The 14,759-nt window shown below is 36.5% G+C and overlaps 1 protein-coding gene across 1 annotated transcript in view; it reads right to left on the minus strand.

Annotated features, from left to right (window-relative positions):
* Positions 1 to 962: 962 nt before the first annotated feature.
* Positions 963 to 14,759, minus strand: part of LOC104078745 (methyl-CpG-binding domain protein 5-like) — a 46,652-nt gene continuing 32,855 nt past the window's right edge. The window contains 3 exon segments of the mRNA XM_009580505.1: positions 963 to 1,548; positions 3,876 to 3,951; positions 9,755 to 9,867. Of these exon segments, the coding sequence (XP_009578800.1) occupies positions 1,477 to 1,548; positions 3,876 to 3,951; positions 9,755 to 9,867 (261 nt within the window). The 3' untranslated portion in view covers positions 963 to 1,476.

A 14,759-nucleotide genomic window follows, 5' to 3' on the forward strand; every position in this document is an offset into this window, starting at 1 on the left:
TGAAGACAGAGGACATCATTGCTTCCATCACCATCACCACCATCCGTGTTAAAAAGAAAAATGAAATAAAATGGAAATAATGTTGTGCTACACTTCCGTTCGTTAATTTTATAATGGCTCATAGCTTTAGACTTTTAAATCTGTAGTGTATTAATTTTTTCTACATATGTTTCACATTTCTCACTTAATATAACATAAATAATTTGGTTAATAGATTTAACCTGCACATTTCAGCCACATTAATATATATAAGAATCTGTTAATGGTATAAATAATTTTTTTTAAATAAAATAAATCTGATATGTTACATAATACTGATAAAAATTACTGTTGCTAATAGTTTTGTAAGCCACCCTTAATTTTTTTGTTTTAATACTGCGAGATGGATACTGGAATTACTTTTACGAACGCTGCGGAGCATGCCCTTTCATTCTACTGCAAAACCAAACCGTAATCAATACTGATCACATTATTAAAGCAGGGCTTCTGCCCCCCTAAAAGTAAACACGATGGTTAATGACATTAGGTAATTTAAGCTAATAAATCTAGGGGTTTTGAGGGGTCAACGTTATGGGGGATATAAACTGTTTAGTTTATCAGGTGGCTATGAAACTTTAACTACAGAAATGGTTGACTAAAATAGTCCATCTACTTTTTTTTCTTTTTAATAAAATCTACAGCATTCTACTTTAAAAGTTAAGTAAATAAAAACGCAACCGGTAGTTGCAGCCTTTGAATTATTAATTAGAGCTGTGATCCCACATCCCGTTAGGAATCTGCAAGGTTGCACTCTCCTACAGAGACCTGAAATGGAGTACAGTACTTCCAGGCAAGGTTCATTCCAAACAGACAGTATCAATGAACACTCAGTGGCGTGAAGTGTATGTCATAATTAAGGTATTACATAATCATGCCTTCTCTCTGCTGTTAAATACAAAAACAGCATCTTTTACATTATCATATAAAAGCATTTAGGCTGTATTTTTATTTATCACTTTACACTGGTAGTCTCTTGTATGTGTACTCAATAGAAACCAAAGAATTTTGTACACTATTTTTTGTACAATAAAAGATAAAGTGTGCATTAGGTACGCTTGTACATGACAATATTGTACAATATTTACATTTCAGATATCACCATGAAATTCTGTATTATCTATATACACAATGAAAATTTCTCAGAAACATTTGGACTATTTCTTATAATCACAATTTTAGTATTATAGAAAAAAATTTCAGTAATCATCTGACATTGTTACTGCAACCTTTCAAGATTTCTGATTGGCTTATCCAGCGACCGCTATCCCTCCTAATCATCAAAAATATTGTACCACTAATCCGCGTAGCACCCTGTGATGGTATCTATCTGTCTTCATATAAATATTGATATAACCACGTCTATATCAATACCTACATATAGACTTATGTGCACGTTCACTTTGATAAGTACTGGACCAGTAACAAAGACATTCAATGTTATCTAGAGATCTTCCTCCTCTTGGGTTTTGGAGGCTTCACTTGTCTGTCTCCCTGTGGGATTTGGTGGACCTAAAAATAAGTATATTTAGAAGTTAGCAAAGAATATTGGTCAAAGTAACCAGCCAGTAATAAATGAGTTACAGGATTGCTTGAGGTGCTGTTATGAAACGGTTCTTATTATTTCATGACTACATGGAAGCCCGAATTAAAAGGAACTTCAAGAACTTTAAGGCACTGGGGAGAAAAAGGTTGATGCTGGATGCCACAGTCTTTGCATCTCAAACCTCTCCTACCCTGGAGGAAGGCACCAGCTACAGTAATTGTGAAACTGCATAATCGGGAACCGAACCCAAAACTGCAATTATGTCAGATTCTCAGAGACAAATCTTTATATGTCATTGTGACAAGAACAATAAAGTAGGAAGTAGGTGGTGAGAAAATATTGCTATCAGGGAAAAATAAGAGAAGTCAAATTCAGGTCTGCGGTAGCACTATTAAGGAACAAGCTATGTTTAGCAAACTGTCTTCATCTGATTATTAAAAGGAAATATTCAATTTCGAGCTAAATGTGAGATTAATTTGAGCGTGAAACAGTTTTTCATCACTGACTGCTCAGTAAAAACCACAACATAATTGGAAGAAAAGACGTGGAGGAAGGTGCTCGTGCCTAGCGTGGAATACCACCACCATCTGTCGGTGGGAGCGAGCTGCTGTTCGGGGAAGAGGAATTTGCAGCTTCCAGACAGCAGTCAGGCGACAGTAACAAATCCTTCAGCAATGTGCTAAATTATTTCCTTGGGTCCGACCTGAATTCCTTCAGACCGCTAACATTTACTACGTATTTATTGGCTCTTACCAGTAGAAATAATTCTTTTGAGCTAATTATCTTGTTTGCACATGCTTTTCATTCAAAATGTAACTGGTGTCTGAACAGTAGTAGCTGAAAAAAAATGCAAGTCACTAAAAAGAGAACCATTGATTCCCTATGAGTGTTTCTAGGAATCATGACCTTTATGGATATAAATCCTGACCACAAATTTTGTGACCAGATAATTAAAATATAAATCAAGACTCTGTAATGACATGCAGGCTGGTACGTCAGCTTGTCTGCATTACGAAACAACCAGATCAGCAAATCCAATTACAGCAGTTTCCCCTGAGCCAGTTTATATCATAGTTAAAATGCACATAGCATACAGTTTTTAGTATTACTGGGTTTATAGATGAAAAAAAAGGTATCAGCAGAATGGTCCAGTCCAAACATTTAAGTGGTGGTGTAACCGACACAGAAGATGTGCTTGCCAAACACATATCCCATATTTATTTGCAACAGACCTACAATCAGATCGTGCTTTCCTTTTCCTTCCAAAGACAAGAGGAAAACACACGTCGTTTTAGATCAAAACTCAACCTCGTTTTGTAAAATTCACGAGTTTAAACAAAAGACTTGATTTTGTTATTACTTGTGGCAGCCATTAAAAGCTACTGAATAACTTATTTAATATTGCTTGGTGGTTCTGAAACCAGCTCTAAGTCTGCAGTTCTGTATACATTTCCTTTTATGTACTCCAGTAGCTCCCCTGAAGTTTTACTACTTCTAAATATGCACGTGTACAAGCATCTTCAGTACTGAGCATGGAACATCAGGAAAAAGACTTTTTTATGTATTCAAATGTTTTATAATTCATAATTTGAATAACTACCAATGATAAAATATGAAAGGTTTGCATTTCTAAGTGTGATATACTTTTTTGCTTTTCTAGGTGTGTTTCAATGAAATTACAGACATGTTCTAAGTATGAAGATGAGTACATTATATAAACCAAATTTTACATTAGAAAGATACTGGACTTACGTAATAACAGTGTAAATATTTTAGAAAGAGCACTGTTAGATTTGATATTAGGAATACTCTTACCTTTCATGACAGTATCTTTCATTTCAACAAGGAAAGATTTACTCAGAGTTTTACATTCAAAAGAACAATGTTTTTAAATGTGGTTTCAATATCTTGCTACTCAAACTGAAAAACAAACGAGCCTGATTTTGTGTCACTAGTCAGTGAAAACCCATGGAATATGAGCAGGACTGGAACTGATCCAAATATTATCAGGCTGGATGAGTAAAAGTATATCCAGGAATCTAACTTTGTAAAAAATAATATAATCGGCAATGTAACTAAAATTCTACATTTTTTCCCATCTTTCAGAACGATTAGACATTTGCAAATGTCTTTTAACGCAGGAGAAATACTAAAAATTTCACAGTATTTAAGAAAATAGAAACAAAATTTATGTCAGAAAGCAACCCAAACCAACACTCCCAGTCTTCAACTGACACACATGCAGAAACATAGAAAAAAGAGAATATTATTGCTAACGCAAAAAGAAACTTACATTCCCAGACATTTTGTCTAGTTCACTCATGGCCTCGTGTATAGCAGCTTCTAAATGGTTATTTAGCTTTCCACTTCTAGGAGGAAAAAAATAATGTCATCAGTAATTCTTAAGAGCAGAAAAAAAACTTTTAAAAAATTAATAATAAACACATTAACTCATTGGATATATTCTACTAGCTGTAGAGCTTCCCAGGTTGTTATAGCACAAATAGCAAGATCAGCCCTATATACAATATTACGCAAATTAAAGGCTTGTGTTATAATTACAGAAGAAAAATTAAAGCCAGCACATATCAGTTGTATGGTTAGTTACAACATCCACAAGACAGATTACACCCATGAACAAAAAGCAAGAATACTTCACGGTAACACAGCGTTTTCTGCAATCTTTTTTTAAAATCATTAGCAAAGGGCCCGCCTCTCACGGGTTTTGATCAGGAGCAGAGGAGTACTCCAGCTACTCTGGACTTTCTTAAAGACTTCACGTGTTACTAAACCTCTGCTGCCAGCTTGCCTCTGCCTGCTTCCCACTCCATGTTACATGCTGCATTTACGTTGTAAATGTGGTTCAGCAACACTTTTGTGAAGGACTAAATAATGTACACTGCCATCTTCTTGAAAAATCAGTGCGTGAGTTGCAAAGTTTTCCTCTTACCCAAAGCACAAAGCTCGACGTTAAATACCCCTTCTAACTATAAATAGCAAGAGGAAAGTAAGTTGTATTAGTTCTTTAAAACATTGCTAGTTTTACCCCGGAATGACAGCACACCAAGGGCTACGGTAAAGGTAGGGTGAAGACTTCCTTCTTCCAAATCAAACGTTACCCGAGTCATTGGGCAGCTCCATATGCAGTTAATTTTACAGTGACATTTTTGCTTTATGTATATTTCTTTCTTAAAGAAGTTTCCCACTTGAACACCATGCTGTGCATGACAGGTCATGCTTCTGTGGCTCCGTGTTCACACCTCAGAGTTTCAAGCTAGCAAACAGCACTTGAGCACAAGTTACTATCATTTGTTGACAGCTTGAGGATCTGTGCTTAAAAGCAGGCATATATATATATTTAGATAGGCTGGTTCATTCATGATTTCAACTGAATAGGTACATTTAGAAGAGTAATGAACGTGAAGACAAATGGCTGAGTAAGAGATGAGAGAGAGATCATCCTGGAGATGAGAGACAGCGTTGTGAGCATCCATCACAATATCCTCAGGAATAAGAGTAAGAAAGTACTGTTCTCCCCGATTTGGAGATGCAGAAATGAGGAATGAGGGGAGGAGGAAGAGAGCTGTCTGCATCATGAGGGAAGATAATGGCAGAGACAGGTAAGAGAACGGCTTGTCCAAACTGGCACGGATGGTCGGGTCACTAGGACTGTCCTTTACAGAAGGAGGTGCTTTCTAAAAAAACCCTTCCCTTTTAATAAAGATCATCATGTCAGCTGGGACATCCTTCCCTGGGACTTAAAGATTTATAGCAACCAAAAGCACTGGCAAGACTGACAAGGAAGTAGCACAGACGAACTATTCAACAGTGTTGCTCTACAGTAATTCCATCCCCCTAGTTCAGCAAAATGATTTTCATAACCATCAGCGCAGCTGCGAGATCGAAGACAGGAGATCAGAGGGTCTGTTATTCGTTATTCAAACAAGATATTCCTTAACACCATTTTGCATTGGTCATCTGAGCTATACCAGGGCATGAATTGCACAAAAAATTAAAAAAGCTAGAAGCCTTACTGACCTGATCGTGCAAAAGTGAAGTATAATGGGACTTCATCCACTCATAAAGCTGCACAAGTTTAACTAAGGCTTTGAATGAATTAGTTAGAACAGTGGAAAAGGAGTTTTGTGCAACTTTATGTATGCTGTTGTAGTTTAAATCAACCGGAGAAATTATAAGATAAACTGAAATAAAGATTCTCATACAAAGCCTGACATGTCCACCTGGGTTTTTGAACTGCTTGAGCTAGACTGCTTGCAAAAACAAGTTTAAGCTATGCAACTTGGAGAAGTGAAGGCACCCTTAGATATTATAAATGACAAACAGAATACTGTTTAGTGGCAGCATAACTTCCTAGAAAGGTAATATGACTCTATTTATAATGCAGCTGTATTAATAACTGATAACATCGCTGACTTGCATGTCATTTAGAAGCAGATTTCAGATGTCAAGTTACCTATATGTGATGTAAAGTTATTTGATCAACATTATACTCTATCAGCAACCCACCCTTATGGTATCTATGAAATTATTGCTATTAGTCAAAACAGCCATTTGAAAGTATTTAAAATACAAATGATCATTTGAATTGTAGTCTTAAGACACTGTTGCTATGCTCATTTTACTGTGAAGATGATGACGTGCCCTTGAGCAAATCAAAATTTCAGAAGTGCTCATCACTCAAATAACCATTTAGTGCAGACAAAACACTGCAGCTAAAAACCTGAGAATTTGACATCAGATAAACATATGCATCAGGTCTCCAGTGATCCAAACCAACCTACAAATGTCCCAAATTTTGTCAAATTGCATTTAGAAGATTCTACCAACAATTTGTTTCTCTCATTAAAAAGCAGCACAACATCTCTTAGAGAACCTCTCGTGGCCAACAAGCTTTGGAGAAGGATTTAAATTCCTTCCCTCGGAAAGGAAGGATAACCTTTTTGTCAAAAGCGTTCTTTTAATCCTCCTCCTCCCTACTAGGGCCCACTAAATTTTTACCAAATTGTATCTTCAAAATGAAGTCTAAGCATGTTTTGAGTTGAAGTTCCCTCCCATAGTGGACATATTCCAGACTTCACCTGCAATTGCTGCCCCTGGGCAGCTCTTGCAGTGATAACAGGGACGTTTGAGTGCACCCACCTTGCTTGACTCTAACAGTATGGGGCAAGCCACTACTAGACTCACACCTAGAGAAGACAGAGAGACTTAGACTGTGTCAGGATGGAGACTGATTGGAGCTGGAAGTTGGAAAGGTGGTGGAAGAGATGCATTGGTTCTTCCCTTACTGGAGTCCTGTTCAACTTTGAACACGGTACGTGTCCAACAGGAGGGACATCAGAGACGTAACTGTTCAACTCTGAGAAGGCACCGCTCAAACTTCGTTTGGAAATAACTTAGGATGGATGGTAGAGATGGGAATGGTAGGGATGGTAAATGGCACACCCCTGACAAAAGAGAAGCCTGGTGTGGGGAATAACACAAAGAGGAACAGGAAACCACAGGAGAAGGAGACACTGGTATTGGGTATGACCCACGGAAGATGCTTTGCACGCGGTGGGACAGGAGAACACTGGTGGACAGAGGAATGCAGATAACTACGAAGCTTGGGAAGAACAAAGATTGCATCAGATGAGGCTTTGATAAGGGAAGACTAGGCCTCCAGCAGAGTCTTCTAGAGACTACAACTGGACAGGTGGGAAAGCTGCTACCTCATGACCTGCTGGAAGCAAGAAGAGACATGGCTCGGAAAAGAACAGAACGGCTGAGACAAGATGGAACTGAGAAAGGTTGGGAAGGCTCAGCAGTTCGGACTAGAGTGCATCTTCCTACAAGGCCCAGAATAAATACGATGGTTTAGGAGTCACACCATGCCTCTGAGATATCCCCAAGCAAAACACCTTACCATTTTCTAGTAAAGTGCTACACAAAATGCTTTAGATCATACTATCAGTTGAAGTTACAAAGCTCTGTGCAACAGAGCTAACACATCTGACTATGCTGATCAAATGTGCCACAATGACATTTTTTTCTGGTGTCTTGTTTAGAAACATAAGAAACTGAATGCACAAAACATTCCCATTTTGAAAACTAATACTTAAGGTTAGATTAAGATTTACAATTCAAAAATACTGGATTTAGGGTGCAACTTGAATTGCATCCTATTACATCCCTTTTATAATACAGTTTTTAGCTTTGCAAACATTTTTCATCTTCAATTTAGTTTTAATAATTTTATATTTAGTATGTAATATTAATATATATTATTGGAGATTGAGTCAAGACTGTGCAGTGAAGGAGACTACTGCAGTAGTCCCATAAGTAACATTTGTTGCCAAAATGGTACAATATACTAGGGCTGAGACACGAACTGTAGGAACACGAAGAATAATTTATGGGGTTAAGGTATCCGAACGTCATTTTGAGGACCTGGATGCTAATCCTGCTCTGCTAAAGACACTGGACCTATGTGATGCTCTCTCACCTATGTCCATGCTCTCTCAACATAAATTTATTCTGGGTTTCTTTACCCATGTTTTCTTTACTATAGAAGTGTTCAACTTGATGCCAGTACATGATATGCATAAGTGCTGAGTATTTACAGAGGTAGGAAACAGAAATAGTATTATTCTACATGTAGCAATTATAGCTAATGCTATACGTTTTAAAAAATCTGGACCTGGGTGTAACAAGGTACTAGAGAGACATATACCAGAAAGAAGACCGTAAGGAGATTTGTAACTTTTTCAGATGAATTTACAACAGTACGCAGGAAAGAAGAAGGGTCCATGAAGAAATACCAAAAGATTTGAACTATGAAATAAGCACAAGTTGAAATACGGAGAGAAAACCTGTAAGGGTTGTAAAGCAACCCTACAAAAGGGGCAACCAGGTGCCCCAGACTGGCTGGGATACTTGATGTTTCCTTATGGGCAAGCAATGGGGCAGAACCAGACATGCCACAAAAAAAGACCATTCAATTCAGTGGAATTGCAGACAATCCCTGCAGTCTGCTAAATATACAAATGCAAATCAGAAGATGTGAGTTTTTCTTAAATTGTACTGTTTATCTCAACTTTAACACCTCTTTAAATTTGCTCTTGGTGTCACCTTACTTGAGTCACGTATTTCGCTTCAGGGACACGAGCAAGTAACTCGGGAGCTGCCAAAAGCCCTTCTATGTTCTCACCACACACCCTTAAACTCCAGTAAGATATTTTGAGGATGGTCTTGGAAAAACAAAACCACCGACACTTTCTCACTGGCATAAAAAATATTTCTCTTAAGCGCCGCGTGACATATAAATAGAAGAAAAGCTTACACCTTAAAAGGAGTTGAAGACAAATAATTATTTAATTCATTTAAGCCTATGTTTATTGTGCTAAAGACAAGTATTTCAAGCTGGCTTTAAATTCTCACACAAAGTAATATATTTTCACTGCAACAGTAAATAAGCGACAGCATCCTAGAACAAATCCAATCAGTACAATTTCTACTTTTCTATCCTTTTATAGCTGTCCAGATTTTTTTTTTCCCCTCCTAAAGTCAACCATTGTCCTCTTTTTGTCTATGCTGATGCTTCGTGTCCTAATACATACTGTTTCACGGTCCTTCTATCCTTGTATATTTGTAAATAAAAGCTAAAAGGCAAGATAAAACCAAACAGTTCACATGCCTGACACAAAGCTCTGCACTGAGCCCCTTGTCTGGTTAAATACAGCCAGACTTCACATATTCTGAAACACTTCTCAGCAATGGGAAATAAACAGAATTTATCTGAATAAACCTGTGCTTTGCCTGCAGCAGCAGCTGCCAGAGGGAGAGGGAAGAGATAAGAAGGGCAGATCTTGTTAAAAAGTGTACTTGGTCAGAATAGTTTTGATGTAATAACTTTTTCGCTGTAAATTAGAAATCCTACACATGAAAGCTCAAACAAGTGGGCTGACATTTTACAAAGGCTACTGTAAATATCAGAAGATGCAATAAAAATGCAGATAACAAAGATCTCGAATGATTATCATAACCAACACAAGGAATTCAGAAAATTAACTCTTCAGTTTGGCCAATCTGCTAAGCTCCCCAAAAGGAGAGTCTTAGGAAGGAAAAGAATTTAATTATTCCATTTCACTAGTAAATAAATGGGCATTTACTTACTTTCTGTTCCTTTTTCTGGCTCGGTTGTAAGCTTCTAGACCTTCTGTTAGTGTCTTCAACTTCTCTGGCTCCACCTGAGTGAAGGTATGAACACCAAACCACATTACCCAGACCTGCAATTATTAAACACTGCTTTTACTTTACTGCTAGACATGCATTATTATGGAGCCTAATTTTCACTGCATCCATAAGACACTAACCTTCCCAGCAAAGAATAAATTAATGTACGGCTATATACAGCCCCTCATACATATATGTATATATTATAATTTCTCTAGATGTCCACACTACTAGCAATAGAAATACAAAAAACAAAACCACGACACTTAAGAAAACAAAACTAAGAAGGAAAATAATATTTTTAAAACCTTGTTTGTCTTTATATTATTAATATGAACACCGTTGTTGAAGTCTCATATTCTGTACTCACATTTTACAAATGTATTTTACACCTTTGAGACCACCTGGAATGCATTAAAATACCAAGTTGCCTAGTACACGATACAATTTTTACAGATGCCATCAACACATTTCACATTTCACATCACCTCAAGTTTCTGGATAAAACATTTAAGGCCTCAGCTCAACAATGCTGCTAATGGCACAGCCAAATTCATTCCTATTTCAAAAGAGCCACAGTACGAGCTTAAGTTAAAAGGCTTAAGGCCTTAAAAGGGGGGCGGGCAGGGTGACAAGCTTTATTTATGCATTATGAATCTATGAGTCTTAACTAGAGCTCGCTTTAGCCAGCTAATTTATTGGTCCTGAGAAAGGTCTTTTAAAATTTTTTTACTTAAGCACATACTTTAGCGATCTGCCGAGTCAGGAATGAATTTGAGCACGTGCTCAACAGGGTTGCTGAGCTGGTATTCAAGGTACTTTGATTGGAAATTTAAGCTCTCTTGAACTCAACCAGAATTATACTCTTTTAAGCAATCTGTATATAAACCACTGTGTATAATCACTGGGTAGGTACCAGTTAGCACTAGTATGAACAATACAAACATGAACGAAAACTAATTATATCAACTATATGATTTTATCATTTGCACTTTCAAAACATTAGTCCACTTAACTATATAAACCGCTGTGTATAATCACTGGCACCACTGGGTAGGTACCAGTTAGCACTAGTATGAACAATACAAACATGAACGAAAACTAATTATATCAACTATATGATTTTATCATTTGCACTTTCAAAACATTAGTCCACTTAACTCTGCATATTATTTTGATTTGGCTCAGACATTTCTGCTTGTAAAAACAAAAAAAGGTATTTAAGCACATCAATTTAAAGAAAATGAATGGATAAATTCCTTTTTCTTTGTCAGTATTGCTACATTTTGCTTGACTTATTTTTCAGTCTTTGCATAACTTAACAAGAACCTTATATAGCATTTGTTTCATTAAAAAGTACAGCTTGTATTCTGACAAAAGCAAAATGAATTCTATAAATACAAATTTATTAAGCATGCCTATATACAATCTGAAAAATAAATATTAATGCAAATTCCCTCTAAACCCAGCCTTTCAACTACTAAATAATTTATTTTTGCAATGAAACTGAATTTTAGACGTGACAATGTGAAGTTAATGAGTGAACAAGTTGTCAAAATCTCTAGAAATAAGGCCCAATATAATACATGTTTAGACCAAATTTCATGTGTCTTGAACTTACGGCTCTGGTAATGAAATTGAGGAATACTGCTGTTTTAGGAACTTACAAGAGCCATTATTGGTGAAATCTGCACATGGGGAGGCAAGATTTCTATTTTCATGAAATAGATTCAATTACGCCACAGATTGTAGCACTTTTCCCTTAAAACTCTGCTTACTTTTAATGTAAGACTGCAAATACTTCCAGTAATTCCTCTCCTAATGAGACTTTGGAAAAATACAAATGCATACATAAGAAATGCTCTCTATTTAAAACCTGCGAAGCTTTTCTAAGGATGAACATGAGAAGAAAAGGCACACAACACTCACAGAACGAGCAAACCGGCTTCAGAAGCTTATACATTACATATCCTACATCAAAATGGTATTGTCGGAGGCAATATTACTCTGTCTGCAATACACTACAGCTCAAGCCTTCATTTTATAGAGTATTTGAAAAACAGCTAAAGAAGAAACTTACATTTTTCAAATTGAACAGAATTAAAGGGCAGTAACATAATCATCTTGATCCTTTACCTTGGACGCTTTACTATGTGACAGAGTTGTCACGAATGCTAAATTGTACTTTATCCTTATCCATGATATATATTTGTATATAAGGGACAAACTCTGCAAAGGGTTGTATATGTCTGCCATTAGATATATAAGAAAGTTCAATGGTGAATATTTTTATGAAGAGCTAATATCACGTTCGGGTTACAAGGGACTTAAGTAACAAAAAGAAATCAATATGTTCATTATTGGAATTTTGTGATGGTAGAACAGTAAAAAACCTGCTAGCGTTTTTTTTTTTTAGAAGTAGGATCAAATTGTTAACATAACATGGTATTGGAAGCAACTATAACAGATATATTTGAATTAATAATATCATATGCCTTCATTTACAATAAGCCATTACAACACTAAATAATACATACAAATGGGATTTTCAGGACACTGATAAATCATACCTATTATTATCTGTAGAACTGTAAAAGCTCAGTTTAAAAAACCCAGTTGAACTGATGGGAAGTCCTATTGAGAACAATACTTGCCCCGTAAGAATCACTACGAAATGCACTAACAACAGGCAACTACTGCTCACACAAACCCTTTGACTTTCACATTGTTGCTCTCAAAGCCTTGTTCCTGTTTAGGTGATTTCATTTGGATAATAATAAAATTAATTACATAATGAAATACACATCCTCTGGTTTAGGATGCATGTAGCTTCAGGCTTGCTTCTTTCCTTTTCAGAAATTTCTGCTGCTACTGCTGCACTTCCCTTGGGTTCCTCTTTAATTTTCCAGTGGCCAAAAAGCAAGTGTTCATTAGGAGACAAAGGTGCAATATTCCTCCCTTCTCCTGTTAGGGAAACACCATTCTAGCTGCTCTTCAAACAGAAGCATTATGACATTTAATACCCAAAGTCTTTTAAATGGAAACAAAAACCAAATTATGTATGAGATAAAGAACAGAGGATATACAAAGTACCATGAAATCCCAACAGCATAGCAAAACTAATGTTACAATAGAGGAGGTTAACATTTGATTACACAAATATTTTAAAAGATGTTTTAAGAAAGCTCTGCAGAAAATACAATTTTCAGAACTGCTGCTAGTGACTCCCACCATGAATTGTAACCTTCCAGGATTTTTTGAAGCGCAGAATTTCTGAAGACCATTTGATTTTCAAGGTTATTTCTTTTTGGTTTTCAAGGTTGGTTTTTTTTTTTGGTTTGGTGTAGTTCGTTAGTTTTTTTATTTTTTTCTTTTTTTTCCTTCAGATCAGGCTGCCCAAACATCTGAAGAATGTAGCTGTACAACGTGTCATAGGAGTGTTTGAACATGTTTACAGACTGCCACTGTGCATGGGCGTTCCTGCCTATTTTGAACTAAAACCAGAACTATTATACAGCACATGCACATTTTCACCTTTTTCATATTCCCCTGTATCCCATCTTTCAACCTCAACTCCTGACCTTTGGAATGGTCATTCACTTTGTACTTCTTGTCGGAGAAAATTAGACATACTTTTGTTTTTGTTTAAATTTAAAATTATTATTATTAAATTAAAGGCCTTCTGATGCGAGAGGTGATCCATTACGCGGGACTTCCTGATGAAGAACTTGAAACAGTCTCTCTTGCTGCCTCCACAAGTACCTTGACAGTACTGCATGAGCAGCAATGTATGCATTTCCACAGTTTGCTACCCTGTTGTTTGTGCTTCAGTATACAATAAAATCTGTGCCACTGAATATAATATTACACAATGCTTATATAATGTACATAAGAGACACAAAATTAAAGAAGGCAGGTTTGCAGAAAAGCAACTATACATTCTGGTATCCACAAATTGGGGAGTAAACATGTAAAATTGCTAAGGAATGCAAATGAAAAAAATTTCACCTCTTTACAAAGGTTCTAAAAATAAGCTCTTCAAATATATCAGAACAGTCATATAGATACGGATACACAATTTTTTGAAGTTAATACATAAATGCATACTTAGAACATACGTGCAGTGTAATTACTGTATTTGTAATTCATATGGGACAGTGATATTGTACACCACCTAATTTTTCCAGTTTTGTTTAATCTTTTATAGTTTGTGGTCTGTCTCATTTGCCTACACTTTATAAACTGACTTTAACTTGGGGATCTAGTCTTCATAAGGAATGAGCTCTTAAGGATTCAAATATTGTTACTAAAGCATGTTATTTCTCTATAAAGTAAATACTTTCGTTCAGTGTACTTGGACGGGAGCTCTTTGAAACCTTTGTGGCTAAGGAGATCGACAGCGAAGCCACCTGTAAAGAGAGACTAAAGTTCTCTTGAACTAGGGTTGAAACCACTCTGGCCAAACATCACCCTAGTTATTTATAGCACCAATTCATCAGAGACCTGTTGGACTGTTTGGGGAAATAACATTTGCCCATCAACCTCAGATAACTCTACGATTATGAACTACAGTAAGACCAGCAGTGGTTACACTATAGATACACCAGTTCCAGCTCAAGAAGTTCCTGAGCTATACACTGGTGGGAGTCGGAGGCTGTTGGTGAAGAGGCACTCCTCAACATGTCCTTGTACTCTCTCTCCTCTGGATATCCGCTGCTGGCCAAATTTTGGGGAAAGGAATACTTTGGTCCAACCCACTATCACCGTTCTTACAACTTATTTTCTTATGACTGTTGTCATGCAATGTACTAGGCAGGTATATGGGGAAAAACGACATAATTTTAAAGTGGTTTGATTTCTTTGTGTCAGAGGGAAAACGTTATTTCATTAGATCTTTGCTTTCTGCTTACATATTTTTAAAATTTGCATTTTATAAAATTGCACT

Source organism: Fulmarus glacialis, unplaced genomic scaffold (assembly GCF_000690835.1).
Source record: "Fulmarus glacialis isolate BGI_N327 unplaced genomic scaffold, ASM69083v1 scaffold2396, whole genome shotgun sequence".
Taxonomy (NCBI): Eukaryota; Metazoa; Chordata; class Aves; order Procellariiformes; family Procellariidae; genus Fulmarus; species Fulmarus glacialis.